This window comes from Phymastichus coffea, unplaced genomic scaffold, assembly GCF_024137745.1.
Source record: "Phymastichus coffea isolate CEN01 unplaced genomic scaffold, Cenicafe_Pcof_1.1 PCOF00028, whole genome shotgun sequence".
Lineage (NCBI taxonomy): Eukaryota > Metazoa > Arthropoda > Insecta > Hymenoptera > Eulophidae > Phymastichus > Phymastichus coffea.
The window spans coordinates 3,879,834-3,899,012 of record NW_026706839.1 but is presented as its reverse complement, the minus strand read 5'-3'; the positions used below and the strand labels follow the sequence as shown (position 1 = coordinate 3,899,012).

Sequence of the window (19,179 nt, the reverse complement as noted above, 5' to 3'; positions counted from 1 at the left end):
AATAAAATTTTGCACAATGAACATGTTCTGCAATTTAAGGGTTATATTATTGCTTAGATAAATATTGAATCTACATGATTATACTGTTTTAAAGTTGAATAATATGGTTTCATATAACAAATTTATCAGTGGAAAACTAAATTTATTACTACAAAATTGTTTTCTTGTGAAATATGAAAATGTATTCAAAGTGATGAAATTTATTGTTAGATTGGTTCAAAATAGTAATCACCAATATATTTCTCTTTTTTAATGTTTTATATAATATTTATTTGATTAACTTATTCACTTCAGATAAGATTTAATTCAATTAAATTTCAAAATATACCGTTGGTTGTATAATAACTTATTGTATTTTTTCAGGTACAACGCTAAAAGGCGTCACTGGAGAAGAACTAAACTAAAGTTGTAAACTGTGTCATTGCTATTGTACATGTCATAGTGGGTGGAATAAATTTTGAATAAAAACATTATATCTCTAATTTCTATATGCCATGGTTATCAAATTTAATTTAGAGCTAAACGATCATTAATCAGAATTTGTTTTCTTGAATAATAACATTTAATTTCAATTGAAATAGTATAAATTGATTTGAATGTTAACTTAAAATCGTATCAATAACAATGAAAATCTATATTTGAACCAAGAAGAATTAATAAGATATGCTTTTTAATTATACTGAAGAGTGAAATGAAAGATAAATGAATCAATGAATTTCCTTTACTTTTATTGTACAAAATATCAATAATTACAAAGTTCTCATAACTTTACGCATTCTCATCTTGTTCTTCCAATCCTCTAATTGTTCTTCTGGTGTTTTTGGATTGAGTTTATAATAATCTTTAGGAGGAGTACCTTCTTCAAGGCGTACAAAGTAGTGACAGTATGTATATCTAATTTCTCCTGGTCGACCTTTAGCATGTCGTCGTAATCCCTTAATTACATAAGCTTTTGTACAGAAGGATTCCGCTAAAAAATGAAATCTTATTAATAACATCTTCAAGACATTCAAGTACAAAATAAAATTAAATGATATCAATGTATGTACATGAAAATTCATAAGAAATAATTCCAATATATTCTAAAATAATCTTTGATAGTTTTATGAGATATATTTTAACAATATTATAGAAGAATTAAATAATAAAAATATGTTCTACTTACCAACCCATAAATTGCTTTTGAATTCAACATTATGCTGATCAACCGCCAATTTTTGAGCTTCCAAAATAGTTTCTTTTACAATTGCACCACCTTTTTTCAAAACAAAACTAAGCTGTTTTATAGCTTCATCGACTGTCATTCCTCTTACTAACCAAGCTACGTACTGCATCTTTTTTGGAGTGTATCTAATATTACATTTTTGATGGCACACATACTAGAAGAGAAAAAAAATAGACTGAAGTATTCTCATGTTCTTCTTTATTCTTTTCTATGTTTTTTTAGTAAGGCTTGTAAAATAAGATTTGTAGTAATTCAAAAATTTAAAAGTTATAGATAAAAGAATTTATTAGTTTCTAAATTCATCGTATTATCATGAATATAACTTACAGCAGGTCTTCTTTCTTCTCCAATTTCTTGGATAGGGTAAAATACATCGTTATAACTGAGAAAGTGTTTTGGATTTTTTTCACCTTTTGATGGATGTCGGTAGTTTATAGATGAAATATGTAAATTTGAATGCTGTATAGGTTGTGGACATTGTAACTTAGTTAATACACCCATAATGGATGTTTTACATAGTGAAAGTTGTCGTATTTTGTTCACAAGATTTGGAATCATTTTGTTTAGCAAAAATCTGTAAATTATAGTTACTCAATGATAATCAGTTTTCACAATAACAAATAATTGCAATACTAACGTTACATACTAACGTTATGTTGTAATAACAAATACCTACTTTAATAAATTAAATTTATGGCAAATGAATTCAATCTAACGATAGCATTGCTTTATTGTCTAGGTGATTCTTCGTAATTGATTGATATTATTTTATAACCTTATAACAAATAAAACTGTCAGATATTTTGCATTTACTATACAAGATAAAAAACTTGAATTTTTTATCAACTTTATTTTACGGAATTTTACAAAAAAATAATAACACAAGGTTTCAATGACATTAATTATCTTCGATTTTAATATAAAAATCTAATTTCACAGAATTTTTAACAATTATCTATCATGCTTTTCTCCACAAATATACATACAGTACACATACTACCAAAAAATTTAGGTGTGTGAGCACAGCATAGCAGACGAATGTTCGTCGACGCCAGTACCACACAGTTAGTGGGCTGTGCTCTGCAAGCTGCTGCAAGCCGTGCAACTCCAAAAAACATGGCATCTTTTATAAACATTTCACGTCTTTTAAAATTCGGAGCACGGACGTGCACACAAACGTTTGGAACCTACATATTGACAAAACCATCACATTTAAGTGAGTTAGATTCGATCAACATTTTAAAGTGTCAATTAATTTAAAAAATGAAAATTAATCACATGTAAACATAACCTATCTCCCGGCAATATTACTATATGAATTTAAATTTATTTAATTGTCTAGCTCCAGTTACAAATCTCTATGATTCTCAAATATGCAATTATAGCAAAGATCCGTATAGAAAATTGAAAAATGTTCCGAGAAGTGTTCCCTGGTATCAAAAAGAACCAGAGAGTCAAAAAGAAGTGCAAAAATCAACAATAGAGGAAGAAAAACTAGTTGAAGGTTTGTTCATGAATAAAATTAGGTTTGTTATTTGTAATTTTAATTATAATGAGTGCTCGATTTTTATTGCAGATGTATCCAAAGCAATTAATGAGCAAGTTGCAGAAGATAAGACTGGCAGACTTTTTGCCATTGTACACCTTGCTGGCAAGCAATTTAAAATTACTGAAAGTGATATTCTAGTTATTAAAGGATATTGGGCTCCAAATCCTGGTGATCAGATTAAGTTGGAAAAAGTACTATTAGTTGGAGGTACAGATTTTACACTAGTTGGAAGGCCAATACTCAACAGAGAATTAGTTTCCATTGATGCAGTAGTAATTGAAAAAACAATGTCACACACAGTAACAGAATTTCGTTTTAGAAAAAGGAAGCAATATCGTAGAATAAAATGTAAGTAGTTTAATTTTGTTAAATCCTTTAAAATTACTGTAAATTATATTAAATTTAATCTTGTTATTAATAGTCTTTAGGCATCAACAAACAATGGTTAGAATAAACTCAATCAAAATCAATGGACATGTTGACAAGAAATTAGAAGTTGAGGGATTAGATAGAGTTTATTAAGAAAATTTGATAGGATTAATTTTATAAAAAAATTAATTTTATACCATTAAATGATAAGTTACATTGGATACAGAAAGAATAAAAATACCAGATCGTTTTATGTGAATAACATTTATTAAGCAACAATGTGTAAATAAAAGAACTTCTTTGTGTAAGCTTGTTAATTACATTATTAGAAAAAATTGATTTCGTTTATTGATTATAAAACTTAAAATAAAATTGTTTTTGCATAGTTGAAAGATAATATTCATACATTTTCTTTAAAATATTCGATTTTCAACATGATTTCTATAAGCTAATCTAATTAGCATCAGTAGTGTCTACCAAGTCCATATGTACGTAATATTTCAGTGCATAAAATATAGACAATTCTGATTATTACATAACATCATATATAATTTTCTTATATTTACCATATGTATGAAATAATTCACTTGATTCCATCAGTCTAAGCCAAGAAATTTAACAAAAAAAAAATGCTTTGGTAATACAAAAGCGACTTACATATTTTAAACTTAATTCTAATTTGCTGCCATATAACATTCATATACATATATATATATAATTTATTTCGCAATTGTAACATGTTTTATAGAATATGACTATTGTAGCCACAAAATTTCATTTTAGTCATTGCATAATGAAAGTAAATTTTTCCAAGTAGGCATTCATTAACGAATAAATAGATTTATAAAATATATCTGTATATGTACAAAATTCGTTAATCAGACAAAAAAAATTTTACAGAAATGAAGGCACAACCTTATTAAGCTTGCTGTTTATACTTGTTTATCGTTACTATTACTGCTGATTTTGCTTTTGAATAACATCGTTTTTCTTTTTGATTGGAATCAATTGAAAAGTATTGCCTACTTTGATAGCTTTGAATATATCTCCCGCGGAAATTTTCTTCGTCGGGATTTGCGTGAAAATCGCAACATTTGGTTTAGAAGTACTTGGAGTTTGAACTCCTGGAGGTAATTTAAGCTTAATGTCTTCCTTGGAAATCGGCACTAATTTTCTCATGTCAAAATTTGTAAGTTTCACAAATTTAGGAGTAGTACTCGGTTGCAAAGTGATAGGCGCAATTTTCAACTCTACCGGCACATTTATTCGTAAAGTACGAACCGGCGTAACAGTATTACTCGTATTGTTGACTAGATTTTCCTTACTAACTATTGGAGGGGTCATTGACAAATTTGTCGAAGAATATGAATGGTCAGTTGAATTCGATGCTACATCTGAAGTTTCCGTACTCGATGAACTTATGTCTATTTGCAGAGGTGAAATGCAGGAGTCTGAATTATGTCTTGGAAAAAGTTTTGTACAAACCTTCGGTTTGTTCTCGCTACATTTTATCCGCTTTAATTCCATATTGACTGCTTGTAAAATCGGTTCCATGCGATCTACTGAACGACATTTCGGAGAATTCAGGCATGGCGAGCTTTGTGTTCGTTCAAATTTTGTGTTGTCTGTAATTTCACGTTTAAATTGTTACATGAATACATTAAAAAAATTATACAATATAAAGGTGAACAATGATATTACTTACTCGAGTCAAATAGCTTTCTCTTCCTTGCTTCGCGTTTGTTTCCCAGTGGAGTACTTGAATACAATTTAGAAATTCTATTTAAAGCCCGAAAACGGAAGGTGTCAGAAGCTTTTTTATTAGGAGTGGCCATTCCTACTAATGACTGGCCATTATTCTCTATAGTTGGAGTTTCTGCAAATATTATTATCAAAATTAGAGCTAGCTTTGAGCAACTTACACAAATTATATTTTACCCATGTCTAAATTAAGACAGTTCACACTAGGTCCAGTATATCTAAAAATAGGTTTCCTAATGACACAGTTGTATATGTCAACTTTTTCAATTAAACCGATAGCTGACAACACATTGGCAATGTCATAGAGCCTTCTAACTTTTGTTTTAAATCTTGACTGTGCTGCACTATTCTTTGAATCTGTAGAATCATCATGTTCATTTATCAGAACCTTAGCAGCTATGTCTAAATTTATGACTCCATTCTAAGAAAAAAAATAAAAGCAATAATAAAAAATATTTTTCATTATGAAGTATATCATAATGTAGACATTAAATATTGTCATACTTTTTTAGATACAAGGAAAAGCATTACAAATTTCTTGCACATAACTCCTAAGCTTTTATCATCCTTTGTTGAATTGTCAGGGAATTTATAATTGACAACAGGACTCTGAGGAACCATTAGTGATGCTGAGATTTTGCTACACATTTGACAATGATCTTCAACATAAGCTCTGTTAACATTCTGTATCTCATGAATTTGCTTTTCCAATCCAAGCTCAATTGCTATCATTTTCAACTTAGCAAGAGTTAATGGCAAGCGTGAATGTCCATGCCATAAATATTGATTCTTTCCAGCTTTTGAAGCCATTTCTAAACTTTCTAAGACATTAATAATGTCATATATTCTTCTTTTTTCAGTACCTAGATCCTCAGCAGTTGCATTGAGAGAAATTTCTCTAGGTTCATTGTCTTGAATATCCAATGGATATAAATTCAAGAATCTGGAAATCATGATAGTATTCATTTAAAGTATTCATTTAAAAGTTTGGAGTTCATTACATTTTTTGCAGCTACATTAATTAGAAATAAATTATAAGATCAGTAAAATAAAAAGAATGTCATCCAGCCATTGATAAATTTATTAAACTAGTTAAAAGTAAATTTGAAAACTACTTACTTATTGCACAGAAGACTAAGTGATTTCTCCTTTCGTGGAAGAAGCTTATTGCTAGATTCTTGTGTGGATTGTACTGGTGCTACTAAAGTAGAACTTGAACATCCTGGACATGGACTTTTAGTGTCAGTTTTCATTTGCATAGATGCAAGAGTGGTAAGTAATCGCAAGTTAGCTGTTGGTGAATCAGGATTATTTCCCAATTCACCAAGTATCCTTCGCTCTGGAGTAGATGTTCTGGTGTCATTTTGCCCAGACATTTCTGATTCTATAACATAAATGTTATTACAAAAGTTTCATAATTGTTAAGAATCGTTTTGGTATCAATAAACGATTATTTCGAGTGAATGAATTCGTGGAAAAATATATAAATAAATGTGACGTATACAAATAAGCCGTATACTCCCACGTGAAAGGCCTTTATTCCGATTTTCGGGTAGATTTTTGTTCATGCCGGTCAATATTTATTTTTTAATTACATTTATAATCGACGAAATGAAGGAAAAAGTTGTTATCATACACACCCTCATTCATAAATAGGACTTTTTTCTTGATTTAAATTTCTGGTTTAAATTGTTTCAGTTTCATCGCTCCGACATTTTTCACGTACTGCCTCCTGTACTTCCACGCAGTCTTAGCTTTTTTCCTACTGCCTGTGATGTGAGCGAGTTCTTTAGCGATGTGCACGATCATAAAAAAGCGATGAGTTTACGTGGTTACAACGCAGTATTTTTATTCTTTTGCTCCGTTCTATGCTGGATATAATTGTACAAATGGTTGAATTTAAGAAGATTACTTTGTTGGTAATAGACTGTAAGAAAATACTCTATAAAAAATCGTATTACGTTGAGATAATATAAAAAGTTTTTAAGCTATCATAACGAATGGTTAATAAATCGGTATTAAATAATTCTTGAAGTAGTAGAAACTACTGAATAAGTTACTTGGTCGGACCAATTATTGTATGTTTACAGTGATTACGTAACATAAAATGTAGAATCAATTTCACGTACTCATATGAATTATACATCTACTTTTAGCGCGCGCGAGTGACCGGCGCCAAAAATTTTGTAAAGAAGGTTAGTATTCAGTGATTAGAGCGCCATCTTCGAATAAACTAATATGGCGGCTAAGATCATCATATGGTAGTTTACGTGCAGTCGTGTACAGTGTAAATTGTTGACAAGTTGTTAAAGAAGTATGCAGTTTTTTTGCCAAACAATTGTCCAAATTTAACCGTGACCTTTTGGACGTAGGGGTCATTAGATAGAACGCGCTTCTATCGATAGAAAACGTATTTAAAGTATTAATAAATTTAATATTATGAATCGGTTTGATGATTCTACTTTTCTGAGAGCAAGAATGAATGGTAAATAACATAATTTATTTTAGTATTATAACTTATTGTTCTAGTTTTATTTTATTAATTTACTGTATTCTTTTTTAGTAACAAGTAAGATCAATGTTGTAAAGTTTTCCTGTAACAATTTTCTACTATTGTAATATTTACCGAGACAGAAGAAATATTGTTACATATATAAAAAAATGGCAACTAAATGCAAAAATACATACAATTTTTTGTTACATTCCTTCTTTTGATTCACAGGAGTACCAGAGACTGAAGACCAGCAACGCATGCGCTTTCAAATTGAACTGGAATTTGTGCAATGTTTAGCAAATCCTAACTATCTCAATTGTAAGTTTATTTATAATTTTTTTACATAAAATTAATCAATATAATGTGGAGTCTAATTAAATTGTGCTTTTTAGTCTTAGCTCAACGTGGTTACTTTAAGGACTCAAGCTTTATCAATTACCTTAAATACTTGCTGTACTGGAAGGAACCAGAATATGCCAAATACCTCAAATATCCTATGTGCTTGTATTTTCTGGATTTGTTACAATATGAACACTTCCGCAGAGAAGTGGTAAATTCACAATGCACTAAATTCATTGACGATCAACAAATTCTTCTGTGGCAACATTATACAAGAAGGCGAACAAGACTCTTACAGACTGCTGCTGAACAAGTGCAACAGCAACCACAACATACACCTCAACAGAACAATGGTATCGCACAGCCAAAAGTTCTTTAAGATTTGAAACAATGACATTTGTTAATGTGATTTTCATTTAGTATAGTAGATAATTTAAGAGTAAACAAAAGAGTAATTATTATTCTATTACTAAATTACTTCGTTCCTAAGGATCAGTGGTTAATTATGATCACTAGATTCTTCTGTGATAATTTATGAATAAAACAATTTTTATATTTAACAAGATATATAAGTTTTTTATTAGAAATCATCCATACAGAAACATATCATTTGAATGGTGGATGGTTTATTCATTTCAAACAATTGTGAGTTTCATCGCTAAGTTGAAAATAAGTCTTAATTTGAGTAAATATATTGTCAATCTTTTTATTACATCATTCTTATAAGTAATGTACTAAATAACTGCTTGTTAAATATCAGTTGCTACACAAACATTTAGTAGAACCTTATATTACATTTGTATTTAAACTATATGCACACTTTGGTTTTAATTACGCTTAAATGTATATTTACAAAAGTAAAAAACTGTCTCGTATAGTGTTGCTGTAAGACTTTTTCATAATGGAAGCACAAATTGTGCTATTTACAATATTCAATCGTCCCGATCTTCATCAATTCTTCAATACAATCAATCCATAGTCTTATTTTCTGTAAAATTGACGATTATACCGTTGCCAGCATCGACCCAATCTTCGGAAAACAATTTTTTTCGTAATTTCTCAGGATCTTCCGATTGCTCATCTTCTGTTTCCTCGATATTACAATTCATATTGCCTTTTTGACTAGATATTTTCGCATCTTCCACGGTGTCCGGTAAAGTACAAAGATTTGCAGTTTCTTGCAACGTTAGTGTGAAAAATGCAACGCAGATGCAGAAAATACCGATTGCAATTCTCGAAATGTCCAGCTTCATTTCCTAGAATAAAAGAAATATCGCGTTCGCAACAGCAATAAAAAATAGGAGTAAACATTAAAAAAGCTCACAGTCAAACAGTTATTCAGCATCAAAATCAACGGAGTAACAAGACCACCAAACATCTCCGCAGCGATGCACAATCCAAGTACGGTACCTCTCGAAATCGTAGGGAACAGTTCGATCGTTAACATTCGCAGAACGAAAAAGCAGATTATATTCGCGATCGCTCCAATCTTCAAAAGCGCCACCTTGCCGTGAGCTGAAAAGTCGGAGGGGTGGGGGGGTAGAAAAAATTGTCACCGCGAGCCGAGATGAGCCGACCGGCGCGTAAGACTGAACTTACCAATCGACTCGGCAGTTGGTTCCGACAGTGTGGCCGCCAAGATGGCCATGACAAGGCAGACCACGGCAGCGATGATCTGGCTGACGCACAAAGGCGCGCGACGCCCTAGCCGCGAGGATATCAATGCGTAGCCGAGCGAGAAGGTGACGATCTCCATTGCAGCGGCGATGGCCAGAGAGGCATGCCGGTCGAGCTTCATCCGGGGCGGCAGCGATATCAGTCCGTGGAAGGCCAGCGAGCAAGCGAACCTGCGCGGCGTTCGAGTTTTGAATGAAGCCGTCGCCGGCGCCGTCTTGCGACGCCTCCCCGACGCCCACTCACCACGAGCACACGAGCACCGCGCAGCTGCGTCCGAGGAATCTCGCCTCCAGGAACCTGGCGATCCAGCTCCCCGAGCCCCGTCCGTCGCCGTGCTTGCTGCCGGCCACTTCGGTCGACAGCGTCTCCGCCGACGCCAGCAAGTCGTTCGGGGCGTCCAAGCTTGCGATCTCGTCGGCGGTCCGCACTCCGGCGGCGTCGCCGGGCGGCCCGCTGGCGGCCTCGCTACCGGCCCTCTCCGCGGCGTTCGCTGCCAAGTCGAGACGCGGCCGCTCACCCGTGCGCTCGAGTAGGTTGTCGGCCTCCCCGGGCGACGCCTCCTCGGCGCCGCGGTCGTCGGTGGCGGCGCGCGCCCTCCCCGCCGGCTGCTGCGGCGCTGCCCCGCCCGATCCGAGCAGGCTGTTGTAGCCGTCGATCCTGCGGATGGCCGTCTCGGCGTGGCTCGTCCTGCCGCGCGCCAGCAGCCAGCGCGCCGACTCGGGAATGAGCCTGCGAGAGCGCGCTCGGCGTGAGTGTGCGGCGAGCCCGAGGGCGACGCGCGCGCGCGGCTTACCAGATGTAGAGGACGGTGAGCGTGGTGGGCAGCGAGACGACCAGCTGCAGCACTCTCCAGTCGAGAACGGCGTAGTTGAGGCCGGCCAGGGCGGCGAAGCCGACGGACCTCATCGACAGGACGAGCAGCGAGACCAGAGCGCGGTGCTTGCTCGGGAACAGCTCGATGCCGAGGACGTAGCTGCTGCTCTCGAGGCCCTGAGCGAAGAAGCCTTGCAGGCCGCGGAACGCCAGGAACAGTTCGTAGTACTGGGGGAGGGGGGGCAAGAAGCGACGTGTCGCGGATTAGGCACGCGACCGCCGAGAGCCGCGCTCGCGCTGTCGACCTACCTTGGCGATGTTCAGCGCGACGGCCATGGCTCCTTGGGCGTAGAGACAGATCGCCAAAACGGGCAGTCTGCCGATGCGATCCATGAGTAATCCGGCGACGATGGCGCCGAGCAGCATGCCGCCGAAATAAACGTCACCGGAGGCGCGGAGCAGAGGCTCGCGGTCGCATATCAATAGCCAGTCGCTCGCCACGCTCGTCCTGTTTGCATCATCGAAGGTACACGATGATCTCGTACAGATGGACGTGCCGTTCAGCACGTCGTCGTCCTGATGACAATGTATTATTAATATCGCGTGGTGCGCGCGCGCATGTGTGGCCGGCGAAGTGAAATGTAATCGGTGACGCTGCTAGCGCGTCGAATGATTTTTTTTCATCGTGAGATCTGTCGCTAGCGATTTTACGCTCGCGCCATTTCGCAACCAAGCGCTCGCGCCTTGGAATTCGCGCATCGTTCGCGGGCACGTCTCTGCCATAGTATTTAGAACGGCGCTGCGGCGCTGATTGGAATTTTTATACGCGAGCATTTCTATACTAATTGCGAGTGGCGAGAATGCAGGCGCACTCGCGATTATACGCGAGATCGGCGGTGCCCCCCCCTCCCCCGGTTTATCGCGGTCGCTCGAACCACCGCGGACAATGCGAGATATCCCTGCCTAGAAACGCGTCGAGAGCGCGCAATTTTCGAGGAGGCCACGAAATTACAAGCCTGGCCACGCTTACAGCAGGAATTCCGGAGTTGCGCGTTCAAGAAAAAGAAAGAACAAAAGAACAAGAAAAAGGAATTCCGACCCATGCTAGACTTCCAAATTAGCCGGTCTGTACTCACACTTCGTCGTGGAATTTAGTTGGCGCGCTCGCCCGGCGCCTACTCCATAAGCATAAGCAACAACTTACGCGTGAACTGTGTATATCGTATATCGACGAATTACCATGGTCGCGCGACAATTACACGCGAATGGGCTCGTTAGAAAATATTTTTTTTTTACTTTTCTTTGCGCTCAATAAGGTCACTGATTGCGGATCGCGGAGCGGCGGAAAAGCTGCGAGTTTTCTCACGTAGGACAACTAATGAGCGTTATGTAAAAATGGCAAACACGCGTGAGCACAAATGCGCATTGAGCGAGCCATCAATGAGAGCTGTTGCAATGCCTTTGCGCTTTCGATCGATGATGTTGGCAGGCGTCCACGGGTCAGGCCGTGCGAGAAAAACCGATTCGCGTTTCATTGAATTTTACTGGTAATTGATGTATATAGTCTCTCCCACGCGCTGGACTACCGTCGATTTGTGCCGCTCGTGTCGAACGATCATTCGATTGAGCGCGGCCGTAATGTCATTTGAAGAATGGTCATCGCCGAATTCGAAGACAACGAAATATTCGAGCACGTACCTCGCAGTGGAAGTCGGGCTTGTGCTTGTAGAAGATGCTAAGCGCGTGGCTCATGCCCACGATGACGAAATTGACGGACAGCAGCAGGAGCATGAGCAGCTGGTAGCCGCCGACACGGACGTCGTCCACGTTCATCTTTGGAGGCTTTTGCGCGGATAGGCGTGCAGCTGGTCCAGCCGTGTGCTCTCCCTCTCGGCCGACACGTTCGTCGCCGGCGACAGTGAGCTGAGCACTGAGAGAACCGACGAGACAGTGGAGAGCGAGGCGCGCGTGTGCGCGCACGTAACGCGCCTTCCACGTAACGTCATACCTTCTTCCACCTGCACGCGCGCCCCATTGCCACGGCCGCCTCTCCTCGTCGCGTCGCCACTCCCGATTTCGGATGCAGCTCGCGCGCGCCTGCGAAGTTATGAATGGTCCCGCCGCGACCTCGCCGCGGGCTGCTAGATCGATTTTCGTCCCGAACGCGCTTTCGCGATCGGCGCGTTGGGCACCCACCGGGGTTGGGTTGGGAGGGGGGATCGACGAGATCGGGTTTCTTCTCGCTCGGATGCTTCCCTCGATCGACGAACTTGGAGTTGCCTTGTGGACGACCTTCGCGATCGTCGTTTCGATGCGCCTGCCGGGCGCGCGTACACCATCTCCGATTTCGCCTCCCGAGGACCCGCGATCGCTCGAAAAATTCGTCGCCACGCGCGTTTGTCTCGTTTGCCGCGCGATCAATTCGAATCCGTGCGCTCGCAAACGAAAGTCAACGGGTGTATCGCACGACTGAACGCGCCGGGACATATCGATCAAAGATATAGCGAGCATCGCCCAGCCGAGTGTCTGTTCAACGAAGCTTGCTTGAATCTCGCAAGCAAGGCGATCGTGGCCGTCGGCCGATAAACCAGCGTGACACGTTCGAGATACAATCGGTGCGCCTTGGGGGTTGGAGACTGAAAGACAATTTTCAAAAAAAACCAAAGACGAAAACAAAAAGAAACAAAAAAAAAGCAAGCGAAGATCCTTGGGGAAAGACGCAGGAAGCCGACCGGAAAAGACGCGGCTCTCGAAGAGAAAAAAAATCTATGGTTTCCTCGGTTTGTAGAGCTGCTTGTCGATGCTCGGGACGTCGTGTCCGGCATCCTGTCGCGGCGCGTCCCAGCGGGGCAAACGCGCGACCAGCATACCTTCCTTCCGACAACGATCGATTCAGCGGCTCTGCCTTTTCGGTATTGCCCCGCGTGACGCTCGAGGCGCGCGCGATGACGCTCGCTCTCGCCATCGGGCCGCGCCGTGAAGTGCATGCCGCGCGCCGCTATTAAAATCAAGGACGGCGCGCGGACGATCCGATCCCAAGACAATGCTCGCCTCGCGATCGCTTATATACGTATATATAGACGATTTCACGCGGGAAAATATTCGGCCAAGTCGGCCAAGTTTGCGTGCGCTGGTAATTAATTTCGCTACAAGCCGCGGCAATTGCAGTCGCGCGGAAGCTTATACGCAGCTGTGAAATACAATTTCAGGGAGTCGATAGCAGGTCCACTTGGTATAAGAATGACGATCGAGCGACTTATTACTAGTCTCGCATATTTGGTCCGTGTGTAATATGGCATAAGTGCCTACGTCATGTTTAGCAATAAAATAATTTAAAATTGTCGCGCGATCGCTTCGTGCACCACCAGCTTGCGAGCGTTCCTCTCTGAAAAGCTCAAATACATTTGTTTTGTCCGCTATCGCGAAAACTACACGCGCACGTACTGCCTCGACGTCGCATCTCGTGCTCTCGTTGCCTGCGGGCGCATTCCAGCGGCACCACTTCTACGGGCCGTTCAACGATACCACCGCTTCCATTCCGAATGCCTTTTGCACTTGTCGGTCATTAGGATCGCCGGAACGAGCGAAAACACTGCTACCAGCTCGTAACTTTCTATTTTGAAAAATTAACAAGACGACGGTTCGACTAGGTTACCGAATATCCCACGTCGGTTAACACGCGCACATTGTTCGATTAGAATATAATGGCTCGACGCGCTCTCGGCCGATGATCGGGCACGCTCAAGCTCGGCGATGCCGCGCAGTCGGACGCGCTTTTGTAGGTCGCTGCTCGCGAGAGAGATTTATGCGAACGAGCGCCCGGGAAGAAGCTCCGAGTTCGCGGTCCGTTCGCGGCGTGCGCGCGCTTTCATCCAAACTCGATCGACGCGTAAGTACCGGTGACAAAGAGACGTGTCACCATATTCAAATCGATCTCCTACTTTCGCGGAGTGTCGCTGGTTTTGCTGTTTTCTTTTCGATTCCTCGTCGATCCATCGCTCGTAGACACTCGAGACACGTGCATTCGCCTTCGTTTTTCTCACTTTTTCTTCTCCCCGGCGAAGGCTCGGCGATTCTTGCTCGAGCTAATCTTCGCGGTTACGTCGGAGGCATCAGAAGCGACAACGGCCATCGATCGGGCGTCTCTCGGGTCCCGCGGCCGAAGCGACAGCGAGCCGAGTCGAGAGATGACGCGGCTTGATTCATAAGAGAATCGCATGCACTGATCGTGCCACGGAGACGCAATGACTCGTAGTCTTGGGCGCTTTTTCATCCCCGATGAGACAATGGCGATGGATTAATGGCTGGCATTTATAATAGCCGAGAGCTGATTGCGCGACGAGGAAACTCGCGCGCGGCGCTGACTTGGCTTCTCTTGACAGGTGTTCGCGCTCGAGAGCATACTCAACCTATTGCGAGCAATGCGAATTTCGTGCGATCTCTTTCCAAAATATTTATTTTGCTTGAAAAGAACACAATTTTAATGACTTCCTAACAACTTATGTGTTTTATTTACTTAATTATTAGAGCGACGTTTCGGTCGTTTTGGAACAGTTGAAAATGTCCTCGACTCTCTTCAGGCTACATTAACAAATTAAAAACAATCTCAATCAATACACTTTACAATCAATAGCATTGCAGCACATTTATTTTGATTGTGCTGTGCAATTTTACTCGCGTCATTCCTCTTTTCCCGAAGATTTTATTGCGGTTCGAAATTAATCGTTGCGACACGGCTGAGCAAGAAGTACAAGCAGAGAAGCTGCGAAAACAGCATTCGCTAATAAAATTCAGAATTTCACCGAGTAAGGCCTTTTAGCAACGAATGTACTTATTTGCTTGCACACGTCACAGGACCCTTGCGAAAGCTTCCAAAAAGAAAAAAAACGGATAACCAGCGCTTTCAGGCTTTCAGGCATGAAAGCACGATAGCGGTTTCAATCTTCGTACGCACACCGGACGAAATTTAATTCACAATCCTTGCACAATACGATAGAATATATATGTATATACATTGTGCAGGAATTGCAAATTGAATGTATATATCCGATCCAATCGTATAGTGAACAACGCAGACGCGCGTTTTCTCATAATTGTAAAAAAGAGGTAGCTATCTCCCCCCGCTAAATTGCACGTGGATCGCGTTACTGCGGTCGCTTACTTTTCTTTTTTTTTTTTTTTCACAACGCGTACTCGCGCCGACCACCGATGATGTACCGTTAAGCTGCCTGAGCATCTTTTCTATATTGCGCTGTTCGTGCTCTCGCGCTAGATAAGATAAAGGCGTTTGGTGGAAAAAAAGTAGGAGAGAGAGAGAGAGAGAGGAGTTTAGCGTTGAGTTTCACGATCAGTCGACGCGCGAACATCGAGCGATCAAGAACCGGATGCGCAACGGCCAGAGTTTAATCGAATTTTTTTTTTTGGAGTGTACACCTGTTGCGTTCAATCGACAGTAATACAATGGAGCCGAGGATTATTGTCTTTGTTGTCGCTGCGGCGGGATTAATTGTGAGTATTGATGTTTCTTTTAATTGCTGTGTTCATGAACATTAAGTTTTAGTTTTTTTTTTTTGATCAAAATTAATCAATTGAATTTTGAAACAATTGTTGAAAAGGTGACGTTAAAACGTTACTATTTTACGCAAATATTTTCAATAAAACCTAAAGATTAAAAATACAAAAATTTATTTGCAAATCATAAGGTTTATTTTTAAAAAATGTAGCAAGTATGAGTATGAATTGTGAAAAATCTACTTCCAACTCTTCGCACTGTCAATAATTTGTTTTACAATGCATCAATTTTGCAATAAGTCGCTCGTTCATTATAAGCGCGCGAGCTAAATGGAAATATACATTAAATACAAGTTCAACAGTTCAACAACCATTAAATAAACTATTCGAATATTATTCAGTTTTATTTATAATTTGCAGAGTTCGACGTTAGCTGCAAGCAGAATTCCTGACTCTAGGCAATTATCGCCCCAATCGAAGGAGACAACAACAGTCGATTTCGTTCGATTGTTCGTAATGAGGCTAATATTCGGCTTGGCCTCGGCGATGGGCTACGGCGAGGGTCTGTCCAACTTCCTGGGCGGCATATTCGTGCCACCCGGGGCCGATGATTACGGAGACGATTACAACGATTTCGTGCCCGATCTCGACCTATTCTAAAACAGAGGCACACATTTTTTATCCCGCGAACAAAGATGTCTATCAAAGGCAGTATTATCTAGATAGAGATTCGTTATTTATTACACCTTTCTCTACTCATCGCGACGAACGCGTTGTTGATGTTTCTCCTGTAATTTACATACCTATTTGTTTTATCTTTATTTATTTTGCATTATTAGATTGCATATTTATTCATTTATTTATTTATTTATTTATTATGTACAAAAAACAACTTTCTGTGGCCAGAAATAACTTTAGTAATCTTGTTTCCGTTAATGTGTATAACGATTCTTCATTATTACGATTTATTGTCGAAAGTTTTTTCAATTACCCTCGAAATCATCAATAAATAAAACTCCAAAAGAAAGCATATGTAAATATACTTTAATAAAAAAGAAAGTATTCAAAGAAAAGGAAACATCGTTGCATTACTTGAAACACCTGTCATTCAATAGGACACCATTAAATGTTGAATTTTTGATCAAAACGATAATGATAACGAGGGGCTTTGAACATGATTTGATTATGATTTGAACATAAATGCCGTTACGTTTCTTTTTTTTCTGTCGATTGCGTTGTGCGCGTCCAGATTTGATGTGTCTTCGTCACAAGAGACCGTAGCGCGTATATAACGGTTTACAGTAACGTCCACGCGACACGCGTGCTAATTACATAAATAAATTTCTTTTGATAGGAGCTTCGAGAGAGGAAACAACGAAAAGCCGATTCACGCGCGCGTGATGAATAATTTTCCCCGCGATCATTATACTACTTTACCGTGCTGCAACAGGTGCGCGGCCTATACTTCAATGTCTTCATTTTCATTGGCGTCGTAAAAGAATTTTACCTACTTTTTGTTGTGTAAATTCGTTTATTCGACGTAATCTATTATAATAAATAACAATAACAAAAAATTATTGCATTCATAAAGTGTCGTACCACGAAATTAGCTGTTAGTCGGCGGCGATTTCTCATACGTGCAGCGCATCCAACGCCGAATTTGTTGTCACTAAATAAGCACACGTTTCTCGGTTACTAGGCTGCAGACGGACTGACCTTTACAACAGATATTTGCCGTGTATAATAAGCGATGTAAAAAATAATAAATCAAAGAAACTCAATTTGATTGCTTGAATAAAAACAAAAATATAAATAATCTAAACTTAGTCTATAAAAGTAAGCGTAAAAAAATCTAATCGTCATTGCATTCTAAATCAATTTCCAACTCTTCCTCATCGTTTAAGTGCATATTGCAGCCAATTTTTTTCCTAATCAAATCACCCCACAGTAAATTCGTCGAGCAGATTGGGCAGCAGCCCTCGACGGGTAAAATCATACCGTCTTTGACGAATGATTCCGCGAGACAAACGAGATGCGAAACCAAACTGCAGCTAGGCTTTAAACAAGTGATCCGATCCTCGTTGTCAACGATTAACTTGCAGAGCGTACAAGGTGATAATTTTTGTTCATTCTCCTCTTCTTCGTCGACGCCGGTGGTTTTCTTTCTTCTCTCCTTCGTCGACTCTTTCGGTTTTTTCGACGTGACTTTCCCAAAAGTGATGGGCATGTGTAAAGGAGGACTAACGTTTTTTGAATACTCCGCGCCGAATGTGTCCTCCAACCAACGCATTGTTAAGGGCAATCGTGACCATGGTCCAACTTGAAGCATCTCTGAAAGAACGGTAAGACGATATTCGAAGGCACTTTGCCGAGACTTTTTCTTGGGAACGTGTTTTAGACGTCGGCTTAGTTCGGGATGCTGCCAGGCCCATTCAAACTGGAGCATACAATAAAAATGTTAAAAGGAGTTTAGCGTCGTGTATAGAAGTGAGTTTTGAAAATTACCCGTAAAGCAGCTGTTGAGTTTGGAAAGCCATGCACGATTAATACCATTTCCCTGAAAATATAAATGGTTTAACACACTTTGTATTGTACTTTTTTGAATGTTAAAGTTCTGAAGCTGTACAGATAACAAATTTTAAGAAATTTCATTTACATCTATAACAGTTTTTTTTGTATCTGTGATTTAAGTGTTTAAATTTGAACAGTATTTGAACAGTAATGATAAAGTAGAATCCTACTATATTATTAAATATTCAGACAGCAATCATTTTTTAAATTTGTGAATATCCATTAATAAACATCGTAGAATATAAGTCGGAGTTTGTCTCGGCGTACAGTCCATTATTTATACTTGCACAACGATGCCATTCATTCCTAAAATGGTAAACAAACAACAGCAGTAGGTTATTGGGTTATTGGTTATACTTACCACGGACCGCGATTACTCGTTCTCCATGCACCTCCAAACTTCTGACCAGCATTGTGCTGTTTTATTCGCCGTTTTGGATCTACAGTATATCCGATATAAGTGCGACCTTTATATTTTGGATTCTTACAGTACAATAAATAAACTCCGAAAAAATGTTCTATCACTTCCGCTTCCATTGCCATAGTGCAGGGTTATTGTTTTGAATTTTGACTGAACGCGACTGACCGTCACACAGTCATTTGGCGAACTTAATTTAAAATAAAATTCAAAACTTTACAAAAGTTGAATTTTGAAGAAATAAGTAAAAAATCTATATTTGACATAACTTATATTCGGTAATTTACTATTATTCAATGTATGTTACGTAAATGGATTAAAATTGTATAACACAATAAAGGTAAGTAATTTTTATGGTGTATTAAGGGATAAGCACCTATTACCAACAGCTTAAGATGCCAATAATACACAATAATTATCGGCTATTTAAGCTATGAGGAATACTGCAATAA

The 19,179-nt window shown here is 39.5% G+C and overlaps 6 protein-coding genes across 10 annotated transcripts; 2 read left to right on the top strand and 4 right to left on the bottom strand.

The window, feature by feature from the left end:
* Positions 1-425: 425 nt before the first annotated feature.
* On the bottom strand, positions 426-8,153 carry LOC131662825 (large ribosomal subunit protein uL22m). 3 transcript variants are annotated; one of them, XM_058932777.1, is made up of 4 exons: positions 8,076-8,153; positions 1,553-1,684; positions 1,166-1,379; positions 426-970 (listed from the first exon to the last, which is right to left on the bottom strand). In XM_058932777.1, the coding sequence occupies exons 1-4, from the start codon at positions 8,151-8,153 to the stop codon at positions 750-752; spliced, it is 645 nt and encodes a 214-aa protein (XP_058788760.1). In that variant the 3' UTR covers positions 426-749. The 3 variants fall into 3 exon arrangements, with proteins under 3 accessions (XP_058788760.1, XP_058788759.1, XP_058788758.1); XM_058932776.1 differs by lacking the exon at positions 8,076-8,153 and adding an exon at positions 1,876-2,267 and having other exon boundaries at positions 1,553-1,799; XM_058932775.1 differs by lacking the exon at positions 8,076-8,153 and adding an exon at positions 1,902-2,267 and having other exon boundaries at positions 1,553-1,799.
* LOC131662824 (large ribosomal subunit protein bL21m) lies at positions 2,304-3,449 on the top strand. 2 transcript variants are annotated; one of them, XM_058932774.1, is made up of 4 exons: positions 2,304-2,441; positions 2,574-2,729; positions 2,802-3,122; positions 3,196-3,449. In XM_058932774.1, exons 1-4 carry the CDS (start codon positions 2,342-2,344, stop codon positions 3,294-3,296), a joined length of 678 nt encoding a protein of 225 aa, XP_058788757.1. In that variant the 5' UTR covers positions 2,304-2,341; the 3' UTR covers positions 3,297-3,449. The 2 variants fall into 2 exon arrangements, with proteins under 2 accessions (XP_058788757.1, XP_058788756.1); XM_058932773.1 differs by having other exon boundaries at positions 2,568-2,729; positions 3,196-3,444.
* Positions 3,612-6,955, bottom strand: LOC131662823 (transcription factor E2F8-like). The gene is made up of 6 exons (XM_058932772.1): positions 6,545-6,955; positions 6,024-6,288; positions 5,409-5,847; positions 5,082-5,325; positions 4,849-5,019; positions 3,612-4,768 (listed from the first exon to the last, which is right to left on the bottom strand). Exons 1-6 carry the CDS (start codon positions 6,552-6,554, stop codon positions 4,098-4,100), a joined length of 1,800 nt encoding a protein of 599 aa, XP_058788755.1. The 5' UTR covers positions 6,555-6,955; the 3' UTR covers positions 3,612-4,097.
* Positions 7,156-8,302, top strand: LOC131662826 (mediator of RNA polymerase II transcription subunit 31). Its single transcript, XM_058932778.1, has 3 exons — positions 7,156-7,389; positions 7,627-7,716; positions 7,791-8,302. The coding sequence occupies exons 1-3, from the start codon at positions 7,344-7,346 to the stop codon at positions 8,114-8,116; spliced, it is 462 nt and encodes a 153-aa protein (XP_058788761.1). The 5' UTR covers positions 7,156-7,343; the 3' UTR covers positions 8,117-8,302.
* Positions 8,303-8,703: 401 nt separating this feature from the next.
* LOC131662822 (solute carrier family 22 member 15-like) lies at positions 8,704-12,127 on the bottom strand. Its single transcript, XM_058932771.1, has 7 exons — positions 11,926-12,127; positions 10,537-10,803; positions 10,208-10,455; positions 9,658-10,143; positions 9,337-9,584; positions 9,062-9,252; positions 8,704-8,993 (listed from the first exon to the last, which is right to left on the bottom strand). Exons 1-7 carry the CDS (start codon positions 12,058-12,060, stop codon positions 8,706-8,708), a joined length of 1,863 nt encoding a protein of 620 aa, XP_058788754.1. The 5' UTR covers positions 12,061-12,127; the 3' UTR covers positions 8,704-8,705.
* A 4,273-nt stretch (positions 12,128-16,400) lies between these two features.
* LOC131662714 (structure-specific endonuclease subunit slx1) lies at positions 16,401-18,880 on the bottom strand. 2 transcript variants are annotated; one of them, XM_058932570.1, is made up of 4 exons: positions 18,671-18,880; positions 18,244-18,295; positions 17,737-18,175; positions 16,401-17,454 (listed from the first exon to the last, which is right to left on the bottom strand). In XM_058932570.1, the coding sequence occupies exons 1-4, from the start codon at positions 18,850-18,852 to the stop codon at positions 17,408-17,410; spliced, it is 720 nt and encodes a 239-aa protein (XP_058788553.1). In that variant the 5' UTR covers positions 18,853-18,880; the 3' UTR covers positions 16,401-17,407. The 2 variants fall into 2 exon arrangements, with proteins under 2 accessions (XP_058788553.1, XP_058788552.1); XM_058932569.1 differs by having other exon boundaries at positions 16,401-18,175.
* Positions 18,881-19,179: the final 299 nt, after the last annotated feature.

Coding starts and splice junctions, on each gene's coding strand:
- LOC131662825 (XM_058932776.1), bottom strand. CDS start 1,783: ATGATTCCAAATCTTGTGAACAAAATACGACAACTTTCACTATGTAAA. Junction 1,380..1,552: donor GAGAAGAAAGAAGACCTGCT/GTAAGTTATATT, acceptor TTTCTCTTCTAG/TATGTGTGCCATCAAAAATG. Junction 971..1,165: donor CAAAAGCAATTTATGGGTTG/GTAAGTAGAACA, acceptor TTCATTTTTTAG/CGGAATCCTTCTGTACAAAA.
- LOC131662824 (XM_058932773.1), top strand. CDS start 2,342: ATGGCATCTTTTATAAACATTTCACGTCTTTTAAAATTCGGAGCACGG. Junction 2,442..2,567: donor GACAAAACCATCACATTTAA/GTGAGTTAGATT, acceptor TTAATTGTCTAG/CTCCAGTTACAAATCTCTAT. Junction 3,123..3,195: donor GCAATATCGTAGAATAAAAT/GTAAGTAGTTTA, acceptor TGTTATTAATAG/TCTTTAGGCATCAACAAACA.
- LOC131662823 (XM_058932772.1), bottom strand. Junction 5,848..6,023: donor CTTAGTCTTCTGTGCAATAA/GTAAGTAGTTTT, acceptor CATGATTTCCAG/ATTCTTGAATTTATATCCAT. Junction 4,769..4,848: donor GAGAAAGCTATTTGACTCGA/GTAAGTAATATC, acceptor GTGAAATTACAG/ACAACACAAAATTTGAACGA.
- LOC131662826 (XM_058932778.1), top strand. CDS start 7,344: ATGAATCGGTTTGATGATTCTACTTTTCTGAGAGCAAGAATGAATG. Junction 7,390..7,626: donor TCTGAGAGCAAGAATGAATG/GTAAATAACATA, acceptor TTTGATTCACAG/GAGTACCAGAGACTGAAGAC. Junction 7,717..7,790: donor AAATCCTAACTATCTCAATT/GTAAGTTTATTT, acceptor TGTGCTTTTTAG/TCTTAGCTCAACGTGGTTAC.
- LOC131662822 (XM_058932771.1), bottom strand. CDS start 12,060: ATGAACGTGGACGACGTCCGTGTCGGCGGCTACCAGCTGCTCATGCTC. Junction 9,253..9,336: donor ACCAACTGCCGAGTCGATTG/GTAAGTTCAGTC, acceptor CCGACTTTTCAG/CTCACGGCAAGGTGGCGCTT. Junction 8,994..9,061: donor TGCTGAATAACTGTTTGACT/GTGAGCTTTTTT, acceptor CTTTTATTCTAG/GAAATGAAGCTGGACATTTC.
- LOC131662714 (XM_058932569.1), bottom strand. CDS start 18,852: ATGGCAATGGAAGCGGAAGTGATAGAACATTTTTTCGGAGTTTATTTA. Junction 18,296..18,670: donor ACGAGTAATCGCGGTCCGTG/GTAAGTATAACC, acceptor TTATATTTTCAG/GGAAATGGTATTAATCGTGC. Junction 18,176..18,243: donor ACTCAACAGCTGCTTTACGG/GTAATTTTCAAA, acceptor TGTATGCTCCAG/TTTGAATGGGCCTGGCAGCA.